The following is a 25869-nucleotide window of genomic DNA, read 5'->3' on the forward strand; positions in this document are numbered from 1 at the left end:
TATATTTACATGGGAGAATTATCGTTCTTCTTATCATATTTATATTTTATTATGGTGGATTCGAAACGTGCATTTTCATAAACAACATACTCTGAGGACATGTTTTCATATTGTTATTGTTAGGCTGAAATCTTCATTCCAGAGGCTACTGAAAAATTTATCTAGCAAAAGGAAAGCGTAATACAATGATTTCCGAGGCTTTATACCAAAAAAAAATACGTTGAGCGTAGGGGTTCAAACGTGATTGAGTTTAGAGCGGCATAAGTTGCTTTCAATCACATTTCTTCGGACTTGAAATTGTTATTTTTTTTATTTTTTTTCTGAGGAATGGTTTTCTGGCGATTGTCCCATTCTGGGGATTCGTTTTCTGGGGAACGTCCCGTTCCGGGGAATGGGTTTCTGGGGAATGACATACAATCGAATTGTTTGGGTAAGAATCTGAAATACAAAAGGGCCAATTGCCATCTTCTGTCGAAATGTCTGCATATTAGTGATACGCTCACAACAGTTATATTCTATTGCGCAATGGCCAATAAAGCACTACCCGACTGAAAAACCGAAATAAATAATCTGGAAAGCAACAGTTTATTTCCAATTCCATTAAAACAAGATTTATTAATCCCTCATATATATTTTTTGGAGAACCACTGCTTCACGAACCCATTGCCCATATCGATCGTCTCCGGTGCGGCAGTGGCGTTGTTCCGTTGTTCGTCACAAATGGGACAGCCTTGTTGCCGACGAGGTGATTTATTCAATTAACACCTCTCGCGTCTGTGGCCACAGGCTGTTATTTAATGTGTGTGCCTGATGGAAGCGTCCACGCCGCCGCCGCGCCCGTGGGCCTACCACCGTGGGAAAACAGAGCTAGTGTAAAAGTGCACAAATCCCTCCACAAAAAAAAAGTCAACCGATATCTCACCGATACCACGCACTACCATCCGCCGTCGAAAATGGGACCATCAATAATAGTATGTTTAACACGTCGCTAATAGTTGCGGCGTTTGGCGAGTGACGTCAGCCATTTATGCGAACTCGATCGGAGAATATAACCAGTACCTATGGCAGGGCAGCATCAGTTGTTGAAGAGCTACCGGTTGTCAACTGCAGGTTCAGTGCTGGAGAGCCGAGGCTAGAGGTAACATTGTGCAGACGTACGTACGTACAACTAGAATTGATTCCGTGAAGCATGAAAATCAGTTATTGGTGAAAACAGTGCGGTGGAATAATTTGCGAAATTATCTAAATCCCATGGTTAAGCTTCGGTTATTCTATCGACGTGCAATCTAAAACACAATTTCGCTGGAGGCAAACAATGATTATGCATGCAGTCAATAGTGAGGGCAATTGATGTTCTGGGGATTACGTACATGTGGGCAAATTGTCAATATATGAACTGAATTCAAACGAACTGATCAATTAACAAACTCATTTCAATGGGAAACAATAGAAAATTTCGATCGATTGTGCTAAATGGCAACCTAAGCTTCAACATGATGTGGGCTGATAAACTAATATGATATGTTAATGCTTTTTATTGTGCTGCATCATTGCAAAGGCTTTTCAAGAGTTTAGTACCTTTTCAAAATAATATTTGGATAATATCAGTTTAAGAACCCGATTATGACATACACCATAGTTAAAAATATTAAACTATTGAATATTTAAAAATATGTTATCTGGAAAATGTGAGCTGAATTTCTTATGAAATCCAGAGTCATCTAATAATTGATTTTTTTTTTCAACGTGTTAAATTGTGACTGTTCAATGAGATACAAAGAAGCCAACAATTATCATCAATCGCTTTTTGGCGAGTAGGGTAATTGTTCCCATCGTTGTGGTAGTACCTATTGTTGCGGTAATGGCAATTGAGCACTTTTTCGACTGAAACGTTACCAAAAGGTATTTTTAATAGATGTATGGTGCTTAAATTATGAGATTGCACCATTTGTTTGCTTAAGATTTGCCCAAAAACCTATTTTAAAAAAATATTTTCCTAAATGTGTTTGCTGCTGTGTTCCTATTGTTGCGGTATCCCATATGATCTCAATGGGATACCGCAACAATAGGAACAAAATACCGCAACATTAGGAACACATACCGCAACATTAGGAACACAATGTTCTTTCAGATAAAACCGAATAAAATGCTCATAACAACATCAAAGTGGCAATATTTCGTTATTTTCCCGTAGATTAAGGATGGATTTTATTATTTTCAATTCAATCCATGTAAAAAGTTTGCTTGGGGCGATACAATTGTGGTTTAAACATGAACCCAGCGCTTAACTCCTCCATGATCGGATCAATTACCCTAGCAACACATAAGATATTCTTTAGTTCTGTTTGTTTACCCGTTTTAGTAGCTTGTTACATAGTTGTTCGGTGATGCAAGTAGTTTCTCTCAGTTCGTTGGATGCAGAGAGCTAAAAGTATAGCGATTGCAGTCTATGTATAAGACTGAGTAAATGAAGTTTAGCGAAAAAGTTCATAAAATAAAATCGTCTCCTAAGTGGCTCTTTTTCAATGTATTTTGATCCTTATGTGGCCGGCAGGATATCCGAGTATCCACGAAATTGAAATGATCAAATTTCCGTCAATTTTCCATCGATGTTTAAAATTTTTGGCTCATCCAACTCAAACACTCATTATCGATTAAATATTGGGTTGGATCGATATGATCATCGTGGTTTTTGATAAATCCATATATACCATATTGAAGCCCGCATTGTTAAGGCTAGGATACCTTAAGGTGGCCATGGCCCCACGGGATGCCTGTTACGAAATCACAGCTTCGAAGTCAACACGTTTTACTATATGCTAAAGCGATTTTAGGACGATTAGGCAATCCCGGGTTAAGGATTGTGGGGGCCCGGGGCTGGAGCGAATGTGGAGGCCCCTCGGAGGTATAAATGCGATAAGTAAGGACATTGAAAATTTGCGGTTTCGTGGAAGCCGCGAATGGATGGTTTTTTCCTGATGTTTCATAACATTTGAAACTTATTAGATGAATTCATGATAACACTTAAAAAATCTAACCAAATTTGTTTTTGGGCATGCAACATTTGAGTTTTCCAGGCAAAACGTTGACAATTTGAGACCGCGAAATGGACGCGAAATTCACAACGGTAGGCCGCGAAATTTAAGATATTTTACCGCGAATTGTCCCTAGCGATTTAGCAAGAATAAACGGTTTTTTGTGGGGGTCCCTAAAATGTGTGGCCCGGGGCCCTGCAACCCCCCCCTCCCCCGCTTAAATCCAGCCCTGCTACTAACCTACCGAAAATCCCGTATCTGGTATTGTATGAAAACATGGGCCCGGAAATCCGGATTTTCCGGTACCCACGGTGATCAGATCGGTCCAACCGAATATTATCCCGATTGATGAGTTTCCGAATTGAATCAGCAAAAAGAAAAAAAATTGAAGCGATGGTCATTTTACGGAGGTATGATCATTTCAATTTCGTGGGTACTCTGCCGGAATTCTACGGGTGTTTTTTTATTTGCTGGTCACTGACCGGTTACAAAATTGGACTACATACATATAAGTGTGACTTCATAACACCCAATGTTGATAAACTCAAACTCAATGCACAATCATGAACCGCTCCTGCGTGAGCAAACTCGCGCGCGATTCTGAATCGCGCCGAAATTCGTTCGTTTTTGAAACAAGCACAAATTAATTTGAACGCCATCTAGTGTTGTTGTACGCTAGATTTGCTTTTGTTCTATCATACACTCAGAAATAAAAGTACATACAGGGGGTGACCAAAATGTTTGGGATAGGAAACTTTTTTTCTCCCACAAAACAAAATTCAACATTCTGTAACTTTTCATAGATTGCATCAAAAAATCTCAAATTTTGACTGTTTATCAACCTGTTATATGTGCATCATTGGTACAAATTTGGGCTCGATTGAATAATTTTTCGCGAAGATTGAACCGTTCGGGTAAAACACTATTTTTAGACAACTCATTTTTGAGCTGTCATATCTCGGAAACCAGTGAACCGAATTGAATGAATTTTTTAACGTTTATCAACAATACAGGATGTAAGGTTTCTGAGTGCAAACTTTTTAAAGGGTAATAGAGGACCATAAATGGTGAAAAAAATTGTTCTACGCATATGGTCTAATCTCAACCGTTATGTTGTTATTGAACTTCCTATGTTTTTGACTCTCATTGCCTTAACTGGCAATAACTTGGAAATGGTTAAACTTATCGAAGTTTTTTACCCTTATTTGGAAGATTATTGAATTTTCTATGAAATGGCATCTTTGAGTCGATTGGTTTAGTTAAATAACTAAGTTTTCTAGAGCAAAATAGCTAAAAATAGTGTATTTTTATTGATTTTTGTCAATTATCTTTGAAACATGCGGAATAAACTAAAATTCTTTCTTTGGCAATGTTGTGGCCCCTGTTTCACTCTACAATTCGTTCTTAGACACCAAACTTCTAGCTCTTATCGATTTCTTGCAATTTTGATTTAAATGTGCGGCACAATGCGCAAAAAAGTGCTTTTCATGACAGTTGCAAATTTATGATCTGAAATGCGATGTTAAAAGCGATATTGCAACAAAACGATAAGAGATACAAGTTTAATGTCAAAGAACGAATTGTAGAGTGGAACAGGGGCCACAACTTTGCCAAAGAAAGAATTTTAAATCATAACGCATTTTTCAAAGATAATTGACAAAAACAAATTAAAACACACAACTTTTGAGCTATTTGCTCTAGAAAACTTAGTTATTTAACTAAACCAATCGATTCAAAGATGCCATTTCATAGAAAATTCAATAATCTTTCGAATTAGGGTAAAAAAACTGCGATAAGTTTGACCATTTTAAAGTTATAGCCAGTTAAGGCAATAAGAGTAAAAAACATGGGGAGTTCAATAACTACGTAACGGTTGAGATTTGACCATATGCGTAGAACATTTTTTTCACCATTTATGGTCCTCTATCACCCCTTAAAAAGTTTGCACTCAGGAACCTTACACCCTGTATATTGATACTTAATACAACGTTATAAAATGTAATATTTTCTCACGGCGAATTAAGTTATACCGGGTTGAAATTTTTACCCATATAGAGGAAAATAAGTCAAATTTACAATAGCACACAAAAATTACTAAATGTGTTCTTCCTTTAATCTAAATAGGCTCTAATATATCGAATTAAAGATAACTTGAGAACAGAAGTAGAAAATCTTTGGACATCAGCACTAAAATTTATTGACATTGACGTAAAAAAATTACATTTTTTTCGAGAAAAATACAAAAAGTGTCAATCTATGATAACTTTTTTCAACATTCAAAAAGTATCTATGTTTTAATAGTTTGTGAAGCATTTGTATATTGTTAGTGTACGTTCAAAATTTCATTCTATTCGGTTCAGTGGTATCCGAGATATGACAGCTCAAAAATGAGTTGTCTAAAAAATAGTGTTTTACCCGAATGGTTCTAACTTTGCGAAAGATTATTCAATTGAGCCCAAACTTGTACCAATGATGCACATATAATAGGTTGCCAAACAGTCAAAATTTGAGGTTTTTTTATGCACTCTATGAAAAGTTATAGCATGTTGAACTTTTTTGTGAGAGAAAAAAAGTTGCCTATCCCAAACATTTTGGCCATCCCCTGTACATATACACGAGATTGCTATTGTTTATGCAGATAGCATGAAAACAAAAAAAGAGTGAGAGAGCCCGAGCAAAGGCGGATAACAAAATGATGACAAGTTCTGTTACCTGGTTATCATTCATTTGATGATTGAATTTGTTATCATTCAGGTTGAATTGAGAGCCAACGTAACAAAAATGAAAACACAAATTTACTCCATTAATATCAAAATGATAAGAAGTTAAGTTATCATTGAGTTAAATTTGATAATTAGTTGTGTTATACAATATTTTATACTATATTACATTTAGTTATCAACATGAAAAAAGGCAGCTGATTGATAACAGAATTATATACAATTTAGTTATCATTCAGTGCTACTTTATCGACCAAAACAGCAAAAATCTACTTTACCGACACAGTTAGCAGTTGAAAAAAGTTTCGTTAATGTATAACCCCTGTTTTCAACTATTGCGACCAGTGGGTCTCGAACCCTGATCAGCAAAACCGTTATCGCCTATGACTTTTCATAGCTCTGTTGTCAGCGGAACATTTGGTGAATTTGCTGTATGGTATATAGAGCCCACTTGATGATTTCTCACAAAATATCTGATCTGGTATAGCACTTTGAAGGCGGCAATCAAATTGGTAATCGCTCTAAAGATCTCACACATTAACGTGTCGCCTTTCTCGTGATAGGAATGATGATTTTTTCCTTCCATTCCTCCAACACACGTTCGGTTTCCCAGGTTTCTCAGATCCTGACTTCTAATAGGTGCAGACAGATGGCCAACATTTCGAGCTCGATTTGATAAGTTCTGCAGTTATGTCTACATTGCCAAAAGCTTTGTTAGTGTTCGAGCTGGTAAATGACATACGTAACCTCCCTCGTCGAAAGTATTCTATCATTTCCGCTCTTTGTTGCACTGACGTAGCCGTTGCCTCCGTTACTTTGGTCCTGTTCCTTTCATGTGGCCTTAAAATTGCTACTTCCACCTTTCAATCACGTATCAACCGTCTATCAAGAGGCTTGCAATTATCCATCGTGTCATATATACAGATTCATTTGTATCATACTGATTTCCGAGCATTCGTACAAATTGCGCTTTGTATGAAATACAATTTTTTGAGCTAGCGGATTGTTTTATTCTTTGCATGCACGGGTAAAAATCCGGAACCCAAAACATGACGAAAAAGTCTTAAAATCATAAAATAGGCCACTCCATGCTAACATGACTACAAGTCATAATATCATGACGACCTGCGGCTCCGTGGTCGTGTGGCTAGGGTCACCAAGCTCTTAGTCGCATCGTGCTGAGGAGCGCGGGTTCGATTCCCGCCGCAGCTGTCAGGAAAAGTTTTCGGCTGTGCCACTGGGCGTTGCATGCTAGTCCGTTGTCTAGTGTCGTGCTTCCTTCAAAGAGCCAAAAGCTCACTGGAAGCATTGAACGTGTCCGTGTCTTAAAAAGACGAATCCGACTATAAATATTTTTTTGTACAATATTCATAAAAAGTCAGGTTTGCCAAACACGTTACGACAAACCTTTCCTTGTTAATTATTATGCAACATTATGACGCGAGTCATAAAATTATAAAACAGCGGCAATCCAACAACACAAACGTGTGCGAGCTTTGTACTAAATACCACCCATTAACGTCCATCGGTGGATAGGGTAAAGTGGGGTAAGATGCCATTTTTAAAACATTCATCGTTTTCAATGATAAATGGCCTCATTTGTTAGGCTTTCAAAGAGGTAACAGCAGCTATACAATATTTGCTCGATGCTTCAGCTAAAATATTCACTAAACTATCACATTTTCATCGATTTTTAGCGATTTCAAAAACTGGTTCGTAAAACGGAAGTGGTCAGTGAAGAGAATTATCAGAAAAAAAGACGCAAAACAAGCAACAAAGAAGACACATTGATTACTCTTTATCCCAACTGGTAACAGATAATGACATGATCCCGAACATTTTTATTGCAGACACAACGGAAGCAGAATTTGTTGCGTACTTTTCAAGTTGTGAATAATCAATTATTACCAACCCAAAATCGAAATTTTTTGATGATACATCTGCAGCAGCGTTGCAGTGTTTACCGACTCGAAGTGACCGCTCGAAAATCACAATGCAAGGCTTGAAATCTCTAAACTCGTGCTGCATGATCTTTATCTCATTGTTTCAAGCTGGGACAAACCTATGTCGCATTGGGTGGAATGTCGCTACAAAGTCAGGTTGCGACATTACCGTTATTGTTGCGCGATGGTTGAATTTTGATTCACTGGAAGTGGTGCAAAAAGGCCATCTGCCATGGGGTAAGATCCCAAGTAACCAAAAGTTCAGATAAAGGAGTACTTTATAAGCTAAGCCGCTTGTTCGAGGTTGCTCATTAGCCTTCTAAGCAGCTTTATTTTTAAGTAATTTTGAAATTTGAAATTTCACATAAGCACTCTGGATAGCCTTCTAAGCAGCTTCTGACAGAACTTTGACAAAATTCATGCCAGAAACAAAAATGGGTTTTCAGAACCACAACCCCTGTTTGATGGGTTTGTGATTCATGTCTGGAAATTGCTTCTGACAATTATATTTTCGCACATGTCGCTGCTATGTAGATTTGAACTGGATCCTCTTGCGTGATAGCCTACCGACTTAACGCTGCTCTGCTGAAGACACTTGACAAAGTCAAGCTAAGCTCAAGCCGTAGATTCATTGATTTAATAATTCATATCTGTCTTTTATTCGTGTATGCTTAAACAGTTGTTTTCTGTAAAAGAAATAAACTTAATCTTCATTGAATCCCAATGCTATTGAACTGCACTTACCACAATGCTATTAAAGCAGACTTACCACAATTAAAATAAATGGAAATTTCACCATCCTTATTGTTTAAAAAGTTTATGTTTTCGGAAAATATGTTTGGTTGGTCAAGGACTTACAGATAATTCGCAACTGTAGCTTAAACACTATTTCATGCATCTCTGAATCCTGATAATTTAGAAAGATAGTGTCTTCGGTTACTTTTTTTGACTTAAGTGCAAAGTCTTCGGTATACCATTCCGTGTGGTCAAGATTTTTCAATCAACTTTGAAAAAACTTTTTTGGTAGATCAAGAGCTCTCAGTTGAATAACCGTTTGGTTGGACTTACATAACTTATACTTATTACTAGACAGCGCTAACTGCAAATCAGCAAAAGCATGAACATTTGATTATTTATCCAAAAAATTTTCAGCAAGCATAATGTTTAACCGAAATGTATTAATTTTGATTGCTTTCCCTCAACTAGTCACAAATAGGTACAAATTGGACTTGATTGATTAAGTCTTCATAAAGTTAGAAAGTTGCTAGTAAAATACTTTTCCTTTTATTATGATTTTTTTTTACATTTTTGACCACGCTAAAACCTCTTTTCATGCTGGTTATTTTACCAGGTTAGAACCAATAGTGTACCGTAAAAACTCGCCAATTGTTGCACACATCATAAGAAAAGCATGGAGGGTGCAACAATTGGAAATTAACGCTACTGTGCATAAGAAAATGTTTTAATGACGTTAATTATGTCAACGGTGCCCAAGGGTGTGCTTATAGGAAAGAGTGGTTTTTGGGGTATTTCAGGGAATCCTAAGAAGTTTCACCGCGTTACCAGGAGATCTCAGGGGTGTTTTTTGTATGTCTCTGGGGGTTTCATGGGGTACCAGGAGGTCTCAGGTGCATTTATAGGGGCTTCAGGGTCACCTCAAGGGATCTCAAAAGGATTCCAGGGGGCCTTAGGAGCATTTCTAGGGATGCAGAAGCTTTCCAGGGGGTACCAAGGGTCTCTGGGCGTTTAAGAGGGCCTCAAAGGCATGTTGGGAAGTCTCTGGATGTTCCAGAGTGCTGAAGGAGGTCTCTGGGGTGTTTCAGGAGGTTTTGGGGTGTTCTAGGGAGTCTTAGTCGCTTCAAGAGATTCCAGGGGATGCCAGGGCAGTTCCAGTGCTTCCCCAAGCATATTAGGGAGTTCAGGGGGTTTCGAGAGGTCTCAAGGCGTTCAAGGGATTTCAATGGCGTCTCAGGAGGTCTCTGTCAGGAGCGTGTTCCTGGGGGCTCCATGCGGTTTATAGAGTGTTCCAATGGGTTTCCGGACTTTCTAGGGGGTCTTACGGGCGTAACAGGTGGACATAGGGTCGTTGCGGTAGATTTTGGAGGCATTACGCAGGTTTCGAAGGGTCTCAGATGCGTTATTTGTTGTCCGAGATAGTGTAATGGGATTTGAGAGGCATTTCAATAAGATTCGGAGCATTTTAGCGGGTGGGATATGGGATTCGAGAAAATTATAGGGGGATTTTGGAGGCATTTCAGGAAGTTTCAGAATATTTTCGGCGGGTTAACATGCGGTATGAAGGCGTTATGGAGGAGTTTTCGGTGGCGTCAGAGTGTCTCTGGTGCATTACATGGGGTTCGAGAGGTTTTTAGGGACTATTCATAAACCACGTAGACATTTTGGAGGGAGAAGAGGGGGTCTGGGCAAAGTCTACGCTCCATACAAATTTCAAAATTTGTGTTTGGACGAAAGTCTACATGGGGAGATGGGGAGGGGGTGTCTGAGATGGCAAAAATTTGATCTACGTGGTTTATCCTTAGGCGGATTTAAAGGCAATTCAGAAAATTTCAGAGCCATCCATTTGAATGCTCAATCCATCTCAAATGCCCCTGAAACCTCTTTTGGTGTTGCTAGCTGAGTCAGCTGAGGCCCCCTGACACGACCCTGACCTGAAATGCCTCAAAACGCTTCCAAAACCACCATAATCCCATTGAAACACACTTGAAATCATCATAATCATTTTCAAACTCCCCTGAAGCACAGCTGAAAACCCCTTAAAACGATCCTGAATCCTCCTGTATTTCCCTGCTATGCCTTCGAAATGCTTATTGCATTGAAAGATCCTTGGAATAATTTAAAACGCTTTTTATAGAATAATGATGAATACCAATTGGTATTTTTCGAAAGTAGTAGATGACATTTACCTCAAATATTTGCTATAGAGCGGTATAGTAGCACAAACTCTACCAAAACAGCTATTTAACTGAGAGCCTATCTATGCCGAAAAAAAACGAAACTCCTTCAAACGCTCCAAAAAGCCCCTCAAAACGCTCGAAGAACACCTGAAAACACTGAGTATCCCTGAAATCAACGGAAAACCTCTAAAAAGCGCATATGTGCTCTCGACATCCCTTAAAATCCATTGTAACGTCATTATAACCCTTTTGAACACCCACGAAAATTCATGAAAACTCCTGAAACCTTCCTGATACCCACTTGAAACTACCTGAATGCTCATGAAATCCCTTGAAATGTTCTAAAACGTGAAACCTCCCCAAAACCACTACCATACCTCCCCCCCTAATCATCCTGTGACGCTCCTGAAGCATTCCACAAACCCTACGAAATACACTTAAACCCCCCTTTATCATATTCATCAGATCACTTCGTGGTCTCCGACAAAGTTTTTCAGCACATACTGGGCTTTGATTTTATCGGGTTAATGGTTTAAAAAAAATCAGCCTCGCATAATAAAAAGGCAAAATCTATGTTTCCCACGGTTTTCTAAATAAGGTGGAATCTAATTCTTCTTTTTGAGTACTTCGTGTGGGAACTACGATGATTTTCTATAGCCAAGGAAATCAAGAATATTTCCATTACGAAAATATAATGGACTGATCGCAACAGATGTTTACCTGGTTTTCTGTGAATTTCCTAAGAGTTACAAATTAGGAAAAATGGATAAAATCAACCCAGCCTTCCCCTATTGTGCTGTTCCAACCAGCTACGATACGACATAATTTAGGAAACCTTTCCAAGTATGCTGAAGTTAACAGTTACTGAAAAACATCTTTTCAGTGCTATTGAAATACGACTGTATGGTTGACTCTCTTGATTAACGGCTACGCAGTCTTTTTAAATCCCAAGACTGCGTAGCCGTTAATCAAGAGCATCGTTTCAGTTTCAGTTCGGACTTCGGAGATAGATTTTGTTTGTGATACGTACCATAATATTGTGGTATTTATACACATCCAAAATGGTCATTGACAGAGGAAGCTTTCAGTTAATAACTTTAGCGGTGCCCACAGAACACTAAGCTGAAAAGTAGGTTTTGTTTCAATTGGGATATAACGCCAAGAAAATGATGAATACCCTTCCAACTGCAACTTGTGTTATGGTCTATACCATTTGGCACTTAAACTGTTTTCCTACATGAAGGACAAAGTTCGGCTAGCACTTACTCAAATTGAAAAGAAAAATATGAAAACAATTTTCTTCTGAACCCACAGTTTACAAGAAAAAAGAAATCCAACTGGTAATTAATCTTGAATGTTCTCTAATTAAATTGATTACTTGTGGCAGCAAACGAGATAGAATCTGATAGCTTCAACCCTACAACTGATAATTGCTGGGACTGTCGGAAGAGAAGAAAATCCTTTCCAACTTCCGTAACAATGCCCTTCGTACTCCATTTGCCATCCGTCATTCGCTGTCAGCAAATACCTCCGCGGAAAAAAAAGTCATTTGTCAACTCATTCCCTCTACATTATTTGCAGAAACCAGGAGTGCCCGGAAACATGAGTCAAATGGTTGCCATCACGAGCCAACTGGCTGCCACAAAGATAGCAGATGCCACCCCAAAGGACAAGGAAAACAAGCCAGAGGCGGTGAAAAACTCCACCGAAATGATGACTAACGGCGATGTCGGCGGCACCTCGGAACAAGAGCAGGAATTCACCGATCCTTTTTGCAATGCCGATAATCCTCAGATAATTACCTTTCAAGATGTTACTTCGGCAGCCTTCAAAATAAAGAAGGGAATCGAGTACACGCCATGCCCGGTAAGAAAGGGGGATGACAGCTTTTTCTTCATTAAAGCACCCCGCTCATTGTCAAAACTTGTCCGAAGATTCGCAAGCACCTTGATAAATGGAGCGCTAATCATCACTAATTGGCACTTTTATTGATATTCTCTCGTTTTTTTTCTCTTCACTAGAAATCGCACCTCTCCGAAATGGTTGATATGGACATCTACCTGAAGAAGGAATTCCTGCAGTTCACCGGAAGCTTTAAGGAGCGCGGAGCCCGCTATGCCCTAATAATGCTGTCGGACGAACAGAAAAAGAAGGGAGTGATATCAGCTTCACTGGGAAATCATGCTCAGGTGGGTACCCGGGTCGGGCAGGCCAGCAGCCAATGCGGTATTTATTTAGGTCGGGGGGGGGGGGGGGGGGGGCAAAGGTTGTGCCAAAGGTGAGTGCATACGGTTGGAAACAACATTTTGATGGAAGGCCGGATTGATGATGGTAGATTTTTCTTTATAAATAACAGCAGCATATGGGAGGGTTCATGAGATGTGAATGCCAAAGATTTTTTTAGGGTTTGCTATCCATTGCTTAAAATTATTGAAAGAGCAAAGATGTAGGTAACTATACTCATGCCAATATTAGGTGGTTTGAAATCATCGATGAAAATCGAAAAATGTTTCAATGTGGTAGATGGAAGCTTTCATTCGGTATCATTGCAGGGTGTATAAGGACATAGACAAACAGATGCTGGGAATACGCATATTGAAATATACACGTAAGCGAAAAATGAAGCTGTTGAAAATCAGATATGTTTTTAAATTCAGCTTTCATACTATTCACAACTAGCTGCCTTGAGCTATTGAATGGTAGCTTTATACAGTCGACTCACTACATCCCGATATTGAAGGGACTATCGAGATAGGGAGAGATCGAATTGAAGGATCTATTTGTAATGCACACTAGATTGAAAAGGCATCCGTTACTAGGAAAAACTGTCAACAAACAGATGTCACCTCCTCTTTCCAGAATATTTTGCCCTTAGAAAACTTGATCTAGCAACCTGTAAAAATGGCCATATCGACATATGGAGGGAATATCTAGTACAAAAACGAACTAGATAGCATCGAGATAGGGAGAGATATCGAGATAAGGAGATATCGACATACAGAGAGGTAAAATGTATGCAGATTGAAGAGACCGACCAGATCATCGAGATAGGGAGAGATATCGAGATGTAGAACATCCCTGAAAAACATGGCTGAATGAGATTCAGGAGAAGTTAATGCAGGAGTCAGCTTGGAAACACCTCTGGAAGATTTTCTTGAGAATCTCCAAAAAACTCCATAATCAAATTTTGAAAAAAAAAAATCCTGTAAACCGAATGTTGCAGGAAAGTATTTCTAAAGGCAATAATAAAGAATATCTAACGAAAATTTCAGAGAAATTCCTGTAAATATCTTAATAAATTCCTGGAGAAAAACATAGAAGAAAAGGAAGAGATTCCTAAATAAATCTTAGAAACAATACATGTAACTGGATTAATTTATAAAGAAATTACTGAGACAATTTCCTAGATAATTCCTGGAGAAATTCCCGAAAGTAAATATTAAAGTAAATCAAATTGATCACTTTCAAACAACTTTTGTGGATAACATTAGTGGAAATTCAAAAATTGCCAAAATAATTTCTGGAAAATCAGTACCCAGTGGATCACCATGAAACCATGTGACTGAATTTTGTTCAATAAATTTAAACTTTTTGTTTATTTACTTCAAAAATAAAAAATTGAAAATGCCACTTTGGGCGAAACTGATCAGTATGCAAATAAGCATCGGTTAAAAAGAAAAAAAAACTTATCCACTTAGTTCTGCTCTTCTAAACCCGAATAACGCGTCAAAACTCTTACAACTAGTAAATTTGACACTTAAATGAAAAATTAAATTTTGAAATTTCCCCCTTAACGCCTAAAGGTAGGCAATTTCCTTTGAAATAATTATTTTTTGTTATTATAATATATGACATTTTCCTCAAAAATCGAACTTTTTTTAACTTATTCATATCCATAATAGCTTCATAACTTTCCAACCAAGGTTCCACAAAAAAAATTACGGGAAGTCCTAGTGACATTCGATTGTTTAGCAGCAATGATTTCAGCTAAGTGAGAAATACATTACAAATTCCAAAAAAATAAGGAAAAACTAACTTTTTTTGAAAAATAAAAGTCTAAGCTCATATCTAGACATCTATGAACTAGATGAAGTAAGAAGTTTGAGATCATTGCGACGCGTAGAAGTTCCTAGTATGCAATTACAATGTAGTACCAAAATGATCAATTTTATTCCGGCTTACGGTACCTGTAGAAATTCCTGAAACACACTCCTGAAGTACAGGGGATTGCCAAAATGTTTGGGATAAGCAACTTTTTTTCTCCCACAAAAAATTCAACATGCTGTAACTTTTCATAAAGTACATCAGAAAAACCCAAATTTTGACTGTTTGTTAACCTATTATATGTGCATCATTGGTAAAAATTTGGGCTTGATTGAATAATTTTTCACGAAGTAAGAACCGTGCGGGTAAAACACTATTATTTAGATAACTAATTTTTGATCTGCCATATCTCGGAAACCAGTGAACAGAATTAAATGATTTTTTTTAACGTTTATCAACAATATATTGATACTTAATACGTTGTTGTAAAATGTAATATTTTCTCACGGCGAATTAAGTTATACCGGGTTGAAGTTTTTACCCATATAGAGGAAATTAAGTCAAATTTACTTCCCGTAACGTGGGTAGATCACCTTAGAACGGTGCGTTACGGTGTAAGATCTACCACATTCCATCAAATTTGTTGCCTAAAGTGGTAGCATTCCAGATTAAAACTTGATGTATTTTTGCAATGTTTGTGTTTTAATTTGTTTTGTTTTAACTGCTAATAAACCTTTTGTTTCAGGGAGATTCAGGTAATTTTATAGTATAATACCATTTTTTTTTTGAAAAATAGTAACTGTAACGAGCGTATCACTTATGCCTTATTCTGTATTTATTACGTAATCCTTTATTCTCTTTTCAGTGAATTTCAGTGGATCTTACCACCAATCCGGGCGCACTAATCAATCTTTTTTAGCAAATCACCGTACACATCACCATAATAATATATGCATTGCAAACATGTATAAATATCTATCGTTATCTGGAAGCGTTTGGTACGGGATGTCCACGCTTCCATCTTTCCCCTCGATTTCAAGGTGTAGAATGTTTTCAAATATTGACTATGTTGAAATCGTTCTATCCCGTGAAATCTTCTCTGCGGTACATGCTGCGCAGTTGGCCTGGCCGTTAGACAAGAAAAATCATAGACTTCAAAAGTCTTCATTTTCCAGGATGCATTCAAGTAATGGCTGCGTTAGTGTGAGATTAGATTAGATTAGATTAGATATAGAGGAAATTAAGTCAAATTTACAATACTACACAAAAATTACTAAATGTATTCTTTCTTCAATCTAAATAGGCTCTAATATATCTGATTAGAGATAACTTGAGAACAGAAGTGGAAATCTTTATCAACACTAAATTTTATTGACATTGATGCAAAAAATACATTTTTTCGAGAACAATCCAAAAAGTGTCTGGATTGATATGGGTTGATAACTTTTTCAACGTTTAAAAAGTACCTATGTTTTAATAGTTTGTGAAGCATATACAGCATATACAAAACTTCATTCAATTCGGTTCACTGGTTTCCGAGATATGACAGAAAAATGAGTTGTCTAAAAAATAGTGTTTTACCCGAACGGCTCTAACTTTGCAAAACATTAATCAATCGAGCCCAAATTTGTACCAATGATGCACATATAATAAGTTGACAAACAGTCAAAATTTGAGATTTTTTGATGCACTCTTTGAAAAGTTATAGCATGTTGAACTTTTTTGTGAGAAAAAAAGTTGCCTATCCCAAACATTTTGGCCACCCCCTGTACTTTGAAGGCTTTACAGGAAAAGTCTTATGAAAATTGTAGAAGAATTCTAGGAAAAATGGAATCCAAAGTAACATTTTAATGACTTATTAGTTTTGTATAGGTTTTGGAAACCGTTATAAATCTCATGTCTTTTATTTTGGGTTTATAAGGCTCTAAGAATTTCTTTAGATAAATCCTAAAGAAAATTTTCTGGTGGACTTTCTGAACGAATCCCTAGAAAATCGTTTCCCAAACTAGGCTCTCTTGACTCCGCAGTCAGCTGTGACCTCACTTTTTGTAAAACAATGAAAGCGCACTTGCATTCGGTTTGAGTGATAACGAAACCAAGTTTGGGAAGTTACACCATAAAGGAATACCTGGGAAGAAATTCCTGCTAGAATCTCTAGTGGCGCTCCTGATGGAATTTTTGAAAGAATCATTAGTGGAATTCCTGAAATTTCTAAAAGAGTTCCTGCATAACTTTAACACTTTTGAAGGAATTCCGGAAGGACTATATGGAGTCAATGCCGTGCATTGAAGGGAAGGAGAGGTTTGTGAGTGTGGAGGAATTCATGGAAGAATTTCTTTGGAATTTTCTTGCAGAAACCCTGCAGTAATCCCAAAGAAAATTGCTATAGGAATTCTTTAAAAAAAAAAATGCTTGAAGGATTCCAGAATGTATTCTTAGAGAAATTCGAGTTCATAAAGGATTTCAAAAGAAATAAATCCTGGAGAAATTTCCAAACAAATAAATGGAAAACAATAAGTACATTTTAAGAAACTTTTTAGAAAAAAAGGACTTTGAAATTTTGCAGCTTTCATGGTAAAATTAAAGCTGGTTACTCAAGGTTTTCAAATTTAAGTTGTATCTATACAACCCGAAGGAAATAACTTCACTAACGTACCTTATTAAGAATAACTTGAGCTTGAGCTTGATTGACCGCCCGTGGATGCTACTCCAGTATCGCCAGACCAGCTACACTCACACAAGGACCAATGAGATAACTGCCGGGGACTAGCAGGCATCTTCAGTGTGTGAGCGTTAGTGATCTTCTATTTTTAGGCGACAATGGCGCCTGCCACGTCAGGTTGCAGGTCAATGTGGGGAAGGGGTAAGGAAGTGATGATTGCAATCGTTTGTATCCACATCTGGCCGAATATACCTCTGCGCCAGCACAAATTCATGCGGATGTTGGAGTGTTGGTGGGAATTGGTTGGCAGAAGGTTCACACATTGGTGTGTGGATACCAGGGTAAGGTGATAGAATTGTGTGTTTTTATTATTTTGAAGATGTGCGGCACAGTTCGCTTGATTGCCTAACTTGTAGGCGTTTTCTAATAGGATTGTGACACTGTGCTATGAAAGATTGGAAGGAAGGGAAACGGCTTTTTCAACCCGTTTCTGTTCTAGCGACGGCTATGAACATGTTTATATACATGAGTTGTATATTTAGAGAGCAGAGAGAAAGTATATAGAAAGATACAAAGTAGGAGGAAAGGGACGGGCCAGGGATTGAACCCAGGACCTTCTGCATATAAATCAGAAGCGGTAGCCACTAGACCACCAAGCCCGTCTAACGTACCTTATTAAGAATAACTCCGGAAAAACTCTTCAATGCATTATTGTTTCACGAAATGTTTCAATAACTGTCGAAGAACGGGCATTTTTATTTTTTTATGAGTCTTGCAAGAACACTTCTTAAAATTTATAGAAAATCCTCCTAGATTACCTACAGGGACACTACCAGAAACTTCTCGCTGGATTTCTTAGAATAATTTTAGCACGCATCTAAAGATTCCTCATAATATCCCTTAAAAATGCATGCCTGTCAATGGATTTCTTTGAAAATTTCTCCAGAGATTACCTTTGAGATTCTATCAAGAACTCATTTAGGAACATTTCTTGGCACTTCTTCAGAATTTTCTCAAGAGATTCATCTTGCAACTGGCCACGGTTCACAGCAATTTCTTCCAAAATTCTAGAATCCTTACGATGAGGGATTCTATAGGAAATTCCTTCAAAGTTTGCTACATCAGTTCCTGCTCGTCAAGGATGGGAACATTCACTTGCAAAGAGTTATACTCACTTGCAGTTTTCTCAGCTCAGAAGCGTGCAATCAAGAAATGATGTATGGACGACTTGTGCCATGTGGTTTGGTCTAAAACATTTCCGAATAGAGTAGGGGTCGCACATACATACCAAAGTTGTGAAGGAGCTGCGAAGGCAACTCTCCACGAGGTGAATGTAAATTACAATGCGCGTGCGATCCCTTCCCACTTCCAATCGTTTCGTTAAAAAACATGCAATTCCAGGAGATTTCTTTCACAAAGATTCGGAGATACATTGTATAGGGTTTTCCTGTAGAAGTTCAGAATATTTTCCAGAAACTTTTTCAGAAATTTTTGCTTGCATTTCTCCAAAAGTTCCTCAATTTATTTTAGGATTTTCTCATGAGTAATAACATGAATATGAGCATGTGCATAAGCATTTGACGGATTTCTTCAGGAATTACATCAGCACATTCTCCACGATTTCTAATTAAAGTTTTTAAAGAGATTCCTTCTGAATTTCCTACACCGAATTTTCCTGGAATACCTCCAGATGTTTTCAAGCACATTTTCCATGGAATTTAATTGCAGAGGTCCCTCTTGGGCTGCCATCCTACGCATAATTGTCCCATGTTGTATAGGAATTCCTACAAACATGGGACAATTATGCTTAGAACGGCAGTGAGTCTCTCATTTAGCATTAGCATTAGCATTAGCATTAAGCGAGTCGCACAAATTCGTAGGTGGTACAGTCCTAGACCGCTGTTATGAGGGTTGCCTTCTTCCCGTCCGAACCAAAGCACAAAGATTTGGGACTAATTTCTGACTCTTAGACAAGACTGACGCAATCCTCCAATGGTCGAGCACTGTCCTGGCCACGTCCTTGCGACTGCTGAGGAATGGGAAAGGATGGTTAGTTTAGGACACCTATGAAAAATGTAGACAACTCTACGATCTCTCAGGCCTAGGTGTCACGGGAATTTGGGTGTTGTTAGTGGAAGGGTAAACTCCAAAGGATACGCTTGGTTAACGTTCAGGCACACCATTGTTAGACTGCTTCGAATCAGTTGTCTGCCCAATTCATCCGTCATCTTGTTGGCATTTGGTTGAATTACTAGATTCTTCGGTTGATAATCTGAAATATAAAATAATATTAACATCGTACGTCAAATAAGCTACATATTAGTGATACACTCGCCACAGTTACATATTTTTAAAATATTATTTATATCGTACGATACATTTACCTGAATCCTGCTGAAATAAAATGTTAATTAGCAGTACATTAAAACACAAATACTACAAAACACAAGGGAAAGAGCATCAAACTTTGATCTTGGAATATTTAAAAATACGGTAAATATCAAGATCAAAATTTGATTTGGTAGATCTTACACCGCAACGCACCATTCTAAGGTGATCTACCCACGTTACGGGGTAGCTCTTAATGTGAACGTAGTAGGTCAATTTTTAGTTTTGACTTTGGGTGATCCCTCCAAAAACTGTGGCTTAGTGGTCGAGCGGCTAAGGTCACCAAACCTTTAGTCGCATCGTGCCAAGGAGCGCGGGTTCGATTTCCGCCGCAGCTGTAAGGAAAAGTTTTCGGCTGTGCCACTGGGCGTTGCATGCTAGTCCGTTGTCTAGTGTCGTGCTTCCTTCAAAGAGCAAATAGCTCACTGGAAGCATTAAACGTATCCGTGTCTTTTTAAAAACGATTTTTTTCACAATAACTTTTTATTTATTTTTTTTTTCGGAGTTGTGTGCTGATAATTTGTTTGTAAAGAATATAATCGTTTCTAAAGAATTAGTCGTTCTGATTTCCTACAAAAACATAGCATGTACTCCTAAGAATCAAATTATAAATTTCAATCTTTTCTTTCACGTTTTACAAAAAAAAAACTCATGTATGATAAAAACTTACATTTTTTTCCATGACGGTTTGATTCTATCTTTAAAATTCTATGAGTTATATAAAATTTTTCTATTTTCAAGGGCATTTTTGGAGTCGATTTATTCCAATTCAAAAATTAACGTTCTCGCAATATTTGCAACAAATTTAGCTTTATATATGGGCTTCGTGGTCGTGCGGTTAGCGGCGTCAGTCGTCTAGGCGTTTCGTAAGCCTCGGAGTGCAAAGGAACTTGTTTTAATTTTTGATGCGAACCAACGAACCGAAGTTCGTTGCCTAGGCAACCACTTGTTTGGCTTGATTTTTTCTAAGTACACACTTAATTTTGAATACCGTGTTCGGTAATTTTTTGACGAAATTAGAACAGCTGAATACAGCTATAATGGATTGTTTACCTTTTGCACCCGTTTTTGGCAGTTGGTGTACTGAGCTTCAGTAAAATCTATAGATAGTAAAGTAAACTCTACTATCTATAGTAAAATCGATTACCGAAATCGTACTGCTGTTCTATTTTCGTCAAAAAAGTACCGAACAGGCAATTCAGGATTGAGTGTGTAGGATGTCCAATATTCTAATAGAATCTGTTCAAGATGTGAATCTTCTTTGGAATGCCGATCTGAGGAGCTTGCGTTGCTGATTGACCTCGACAGAGCAGGAAAATGAAAGCAATAGAAATGGCTGTGTTTGATGGATGGCTGATTTTCTGTCAACATTGCTGGATGGCTCAGCAAGTCGAGAATAATAATCCTGTTACTCAGCAATACATGTCACTGTATGCAATTGTAATGCATTAAAAAAAGTTTTTCTTGTATCTTAAGCTAAAATTATTCAATTTGTTTAGCCCATAGAAACACGCTGATGATTTTTCAATACCAAATATGGATGTTTCTGCAAAAAAAAATCTTTTTTTAATGCACCAAACTGCGCTTAAAATAGCTATTTATACAAATCGTTGCAAAATTGTTATTTTTACAGGATTTTTTTTTGGAAGGATTCCTGGCGTGAGCCTAAAGCCTGGAACACATAGCGACCGTTCCGTCGAAGTTTGCGTTTTTTGACAGTTTTACCATGGGAAATGTGTCAAACTACTGTCACGCACACGCAAACGTATGCATTGTGTGGAGCACTTAAGAATATTATTATTTTTTAAACCATACACACTTAATTTTGAATACCGTGCTCGGTCAATTTTTGACGAAAATAGTACAGCTGAATACAGCAATAATGGACTGTTTACATTTTGCACCCGTTTTCTGACAGTTGGTGTACTAAGCTTCGGTAAAATTGATTACCAAAATTACCAAAAGTAGCTCTGCTGTTCTATTTTCGTCAAAAACGTACCGAACAGCCAATTAAGGATTTAGCGTGTATAGCATGGCTAAAGAGGTTGCTGATGATTGAAATCTGTCTTTTTCTGGCTAGCATATGTTTTCATCAGGAAACAGTTTCCTGATGAAAACATATGTGAGCTAGAAAGAGACAGATTTCAATCATCAGCAACCTCTATATGAATATTTAGACGTTATACAATTAAGTGAAATATAAGTAGACTGTTTTTCAAAGTTCCATAACGAAATTTTGTTCCAAATTATCAGCTCTTACATTGTACAACTGGTATACAAATTTAGTTTTCAAAAACGGCGTGACCATACCTTATGCTGTTATACCCGTATGCAAGTTCAAAAACAAAATTAGGTTGGTTTAAACTACCCAGATATACTCCAGAGGTATAATAAATCATGGGGGTAGAATCCTATGAAATCTAAACAATACAATATGCTTAAAATTTTCCACTTTGACTAATTCAACGTTCAATGCAGGTTGATGGAATAATCGATTCCTATTACATTGTAACGTTTGCACCGGTAGTATGGTCAACATTTATACGTGAATAATTATGTCATGTTGAATGTCTTCCGTGCACTTTTGTTATCATAATACAATCTTGGGTTTGCTAAATGCACTACCCTGCGTATGCAGTACAAACGAGATGCATCTTAATGAAAGTGAAAAGTTGAATAGCTAAGATAATTAGTTAATTATCCCATTACTATAAAATTGTTTTTACTTTCCTCCTCGTGCGCCAAGAAACGAAACTTCCATTCCTACGGCAACCATGTACAGTCGGTATGAACCCTTGCACGAGCACAATTTATTGTAGTGAAGAAGAAGGTTCCCAGACCTTGAAGAATTATAAAAATTTAGAGAAATTGTAACAACACAATGGGCATTGTGTAAACAGTTTGATACCATATGTGAATCGTACATACTCGTTCAACCTTTCGCTTGCATCTGTCGTAAATAAGCCGTATCACCCAGCTCATTTCGAGCGCAATATGCATCTAACGGCAAGTTAATTCACCTATACGTATGTTATCGCTTTCCGAAGCGTTGTGAAGCGTGTTTGATGGAGGATGTGCTTTTGGTATAGATGCAGAGAGCAATGAACATTTAGCCAGTCACTCGGTGGATCGTATCAGCGTTGTTTTCACAGTTGATTTATAAAATTTCCATAGTTGGATAGGTAGTAGGCAGATGGGTTGGCGATGAATGAACGACCCTGAGATGATTGATGCATGGCGAACTGGATGAGACGAAATTTAAAACAGGTTTAAAGAAGCCTCAGAATATTAATATTTTTTGACATCACGAAGGTATGGATCCAGGAAATATTTAGGTTTGAATATGATAGCGGTCAAACAGCATAACAGAAGTGATGGCTCATGTAACTAAAAGACAAAACAGTAACATAGGAAGGTATGCACATATCGTCGGTTTCCTGCAATAGGGGCACAACTCAAAAATTGTGCATTTTCAGGATGAGCGTTTGAAAATTGAGAACCTTGGAGCACCTTCTACAAGTTCACTTATTTCTTTCATCATGTGACAACACTAAACGAATTTTGATTGCTGTATCATAGAAAGGGACTAAAGGACTATCTTTTCATGAATTTCGGATTACTATTTTTCAAAGACTATTGAAAAAGTTGCCTGATTTTGAGTTGTGCCTTTATTGCGGAAAATGGGTGAAAATGCCAAAATCTCGAGTTTCTCAACGAATTTCGGAACGGATCTTTGTGAGATGAAAGTTTACATAGTTTTTCGTCATTTGCCTTCAAAACCTCAAAAATGACAAATTTTGAGTTGTGCCCCTATTGCAGGAAACCGACGATATAATCAAACCTGCATGAAGCCGGTATTTGAATGCATTTGGCCACCCATAATCATTGTAATACCGTGTGACTCAGTAAGTAACTAGGGGAAATTACCTATTCTCGGCCGTTTTGTTCTCTTCGTCTTTGGGGGTTTTTTGAAACCTATTGAACTCAGAGTTGTTCTCAAATCCTTCCCAACTTAGCTGAATTATATGGCCAAGTTTCAGGCAATTTGGCTGACAAAAACCCCCCATGACGAAGTGAACAAACCTGCCGATAATACCCATTGTCACCCTATATCAACATAACATCTCCCAGTTCCTATAAATGTAAGTTCAATTCCCAATTTAGGAAATGATTACAAAAAAAAAATCATAATAAACATGAACAGGAAGAGTGGGTGGTGGGTGAGGTGGCTTTTTTTAGATTTTTTGAATGATTATGACAGGTCGGTAAAGTAGAACCCACTATTTTTAATATCGATGTGTCGTCAGAAATATTTATCAATCGATATCGAGGTAACTTGGTTGTTATTTAAATTTCTTTATGAAACGATGTCGATCGCTATCGATTTTCGGTATGAACGTCTTTAAAGGTCGTTATAAAGAAATGTAAAGATTTTTAAAGAAATGGTTGATCGGGGGGTCCATCGCCAGCTTTTCAGGTGAACCCTTGACCTAATACATCTTACAAACACCCACTCCGTGGTACTTACGAGAGTGTCACGTGTCACTGAGTCGGAGGCATCTTAAGGACAAACTTCTTAACATCCCGCTTTAACAGTGCATCAAAACTTCAAACGCACAATTCTTAAGAAGCAAGCTTCACACAACAAAGTATTCTATTATTCTGTTCTTGCTCACTTGTAATAAGTCTAAAATAAGAAGATCAGGTGCGCTGGTTTTGTTTACGAAGAGATTTGTGCCCTCGAAATCGTGAGTAGGTGCCAAAATCGGCCATTGTGGCGGCCATGTTAGGATTCTAACAAGTCTGTCCTTAAGTTAGTACTAAAGTAAGTGCTTCATCAACATTACCTTCCCATCCTTGTCCCAAGTTACGGTAATGATGGGCGTGGCCGGGAATAATGACATTTGTGCTTTTGATAATCTTGCGTAAGATTGGAGCAAACCCAAGTAAGGGAACGTCCATAAATTACGTCACGCGAAAATTGACCAAAGCCTCCTTGAGTGATTTCCATTTGAAATCGTTCTCAAAAGGGCGCAAAACCTCTTTATCTTTTCAAATAACATTACAAAAAACATTTGGTGATAGTTTTGCATTGTAACAAACATTTATAATTCGCCTACGCTGAAAATGTGCTTGAGCTTGAGCTTAAGCTTTATTGACCACCCGTAGATGCTACTCCAGTATCGCCAGACCAGCTACACTCACACAAGGAACCAATGAGATATCAGATTCTGCCGGGGACTAGCAGACATCTTCAGTGTGTGAGCGTTGGTGATCTTCTATTTTTAGGCGACAATGGTGCCTACCACGTCAGGTTGCAGGTCAATAAGGGGAAGGGTGAGGAAGTGATGATTGCAAATCAGAAGCGATAGCCACTAAACCACCAAGCCCGCTGAAAATGAGCTTAATAATTTGTTTGCGTCGGAATTTATAGATCTCCGCAACGGGCAATACTTCGGCGAACTTTTGTTGGAGATATTTGATTTCACATATCGACTTCGGTCCAAAATCAATCATGAACAATAACTCCCCGGGCTTGTTCCGAAAAGCAATCTGAGCAAGATTATAAAACATTTGATCGTCATGGCCGCTTTTCTCGGTAGATCACTCATAGTAGAGTCTAAATCTGGTCTTGTATCTTTTAGTGAAGCGTGTTTTTAAAAATTGGAATCCATTTTGTAAATTGGAGCAGAAATCCTAATGCACAGATAAAACGCCTAGAAGTATGCATTGTCATTTGTTGCTGTTGAAAGGCAGTGAGTCTCTCATTTATTTATTTATTCGAGAATAAGGCCGATGCAAATATTTAATTTCAGTTCGAACGCTGCTCTCGTCGAGTACAGACGCAAGCAAATGCGCGCATTGCGTGTCGGTTTTGTTTTGCCTTCTCAGCCGCTGCTGCCTAGGCATTTATAGTCATTGCATTGTAACGCGCGCTTTGTTCCCCGGTGAATAACTTTGGTTTCACTCGTTTCTGCTGTGCTGTGTCGTCGAAATTAGCATCGTTATCGAGATGATCGAAGTTGTGAACACAGCGCAATTTCGGTTCCCGCCCGATAGCGCCCGACCCTCGTGGGAGGAAATTGCCAACTTTGTCAAACAGTTGGACACAGATCCCTTGGACATGGAGACGGTTTACAAAACGTCTCGGGACCGATCTTT

General features: G+C 38.0%; 1 protein-coding gene across 2 annotated transcripts in view; it reads left to right on the top strand.

Annotated features, from left to right (window-relative positions):
- Nucleotides 1–990: 990 nt before the first annotated feature.
- Nucleotides 991–25869, top strand: part of LOC109426630 (L-threonine ammonia-lyase) — a 45966-nt gene continuing 21087 nt past the window's right edge. The window contains exons 1-3 of one of the 2 annotated variants that reach the window (XM_019702162.3): nt 991–1138; nt 12195–12479; nt 12635–12802. In XM_019702162.3, coding sequence (XP_019557707.2) covers nt 1028–1138; nt 12195–12479; nt 12635–12802 — 564 coding nt within the window. In that variant the 5' untranslated portion in view covers nt 991–1027. Of the gene's footprint in view, nt 1155–12194; nt 12480–12634; nt 12803–25869 lie in introns of both variants that reach the window. The other variant, XM_019702166.3, reaches the window with a different exon arrangement.

This window comes from Aedes albopictus, chromosome 3, assembly GCF_035046485.1.
Source record: "Aedes albopictus strain Foshan chromosome 3, AalbF5, whole genome shotgun sequence".
NCBI lineage: Eukaryota > Metazoa > Arthropoda > Insecta > Diptera > Culicidae > Aedes > Aedes albopictus.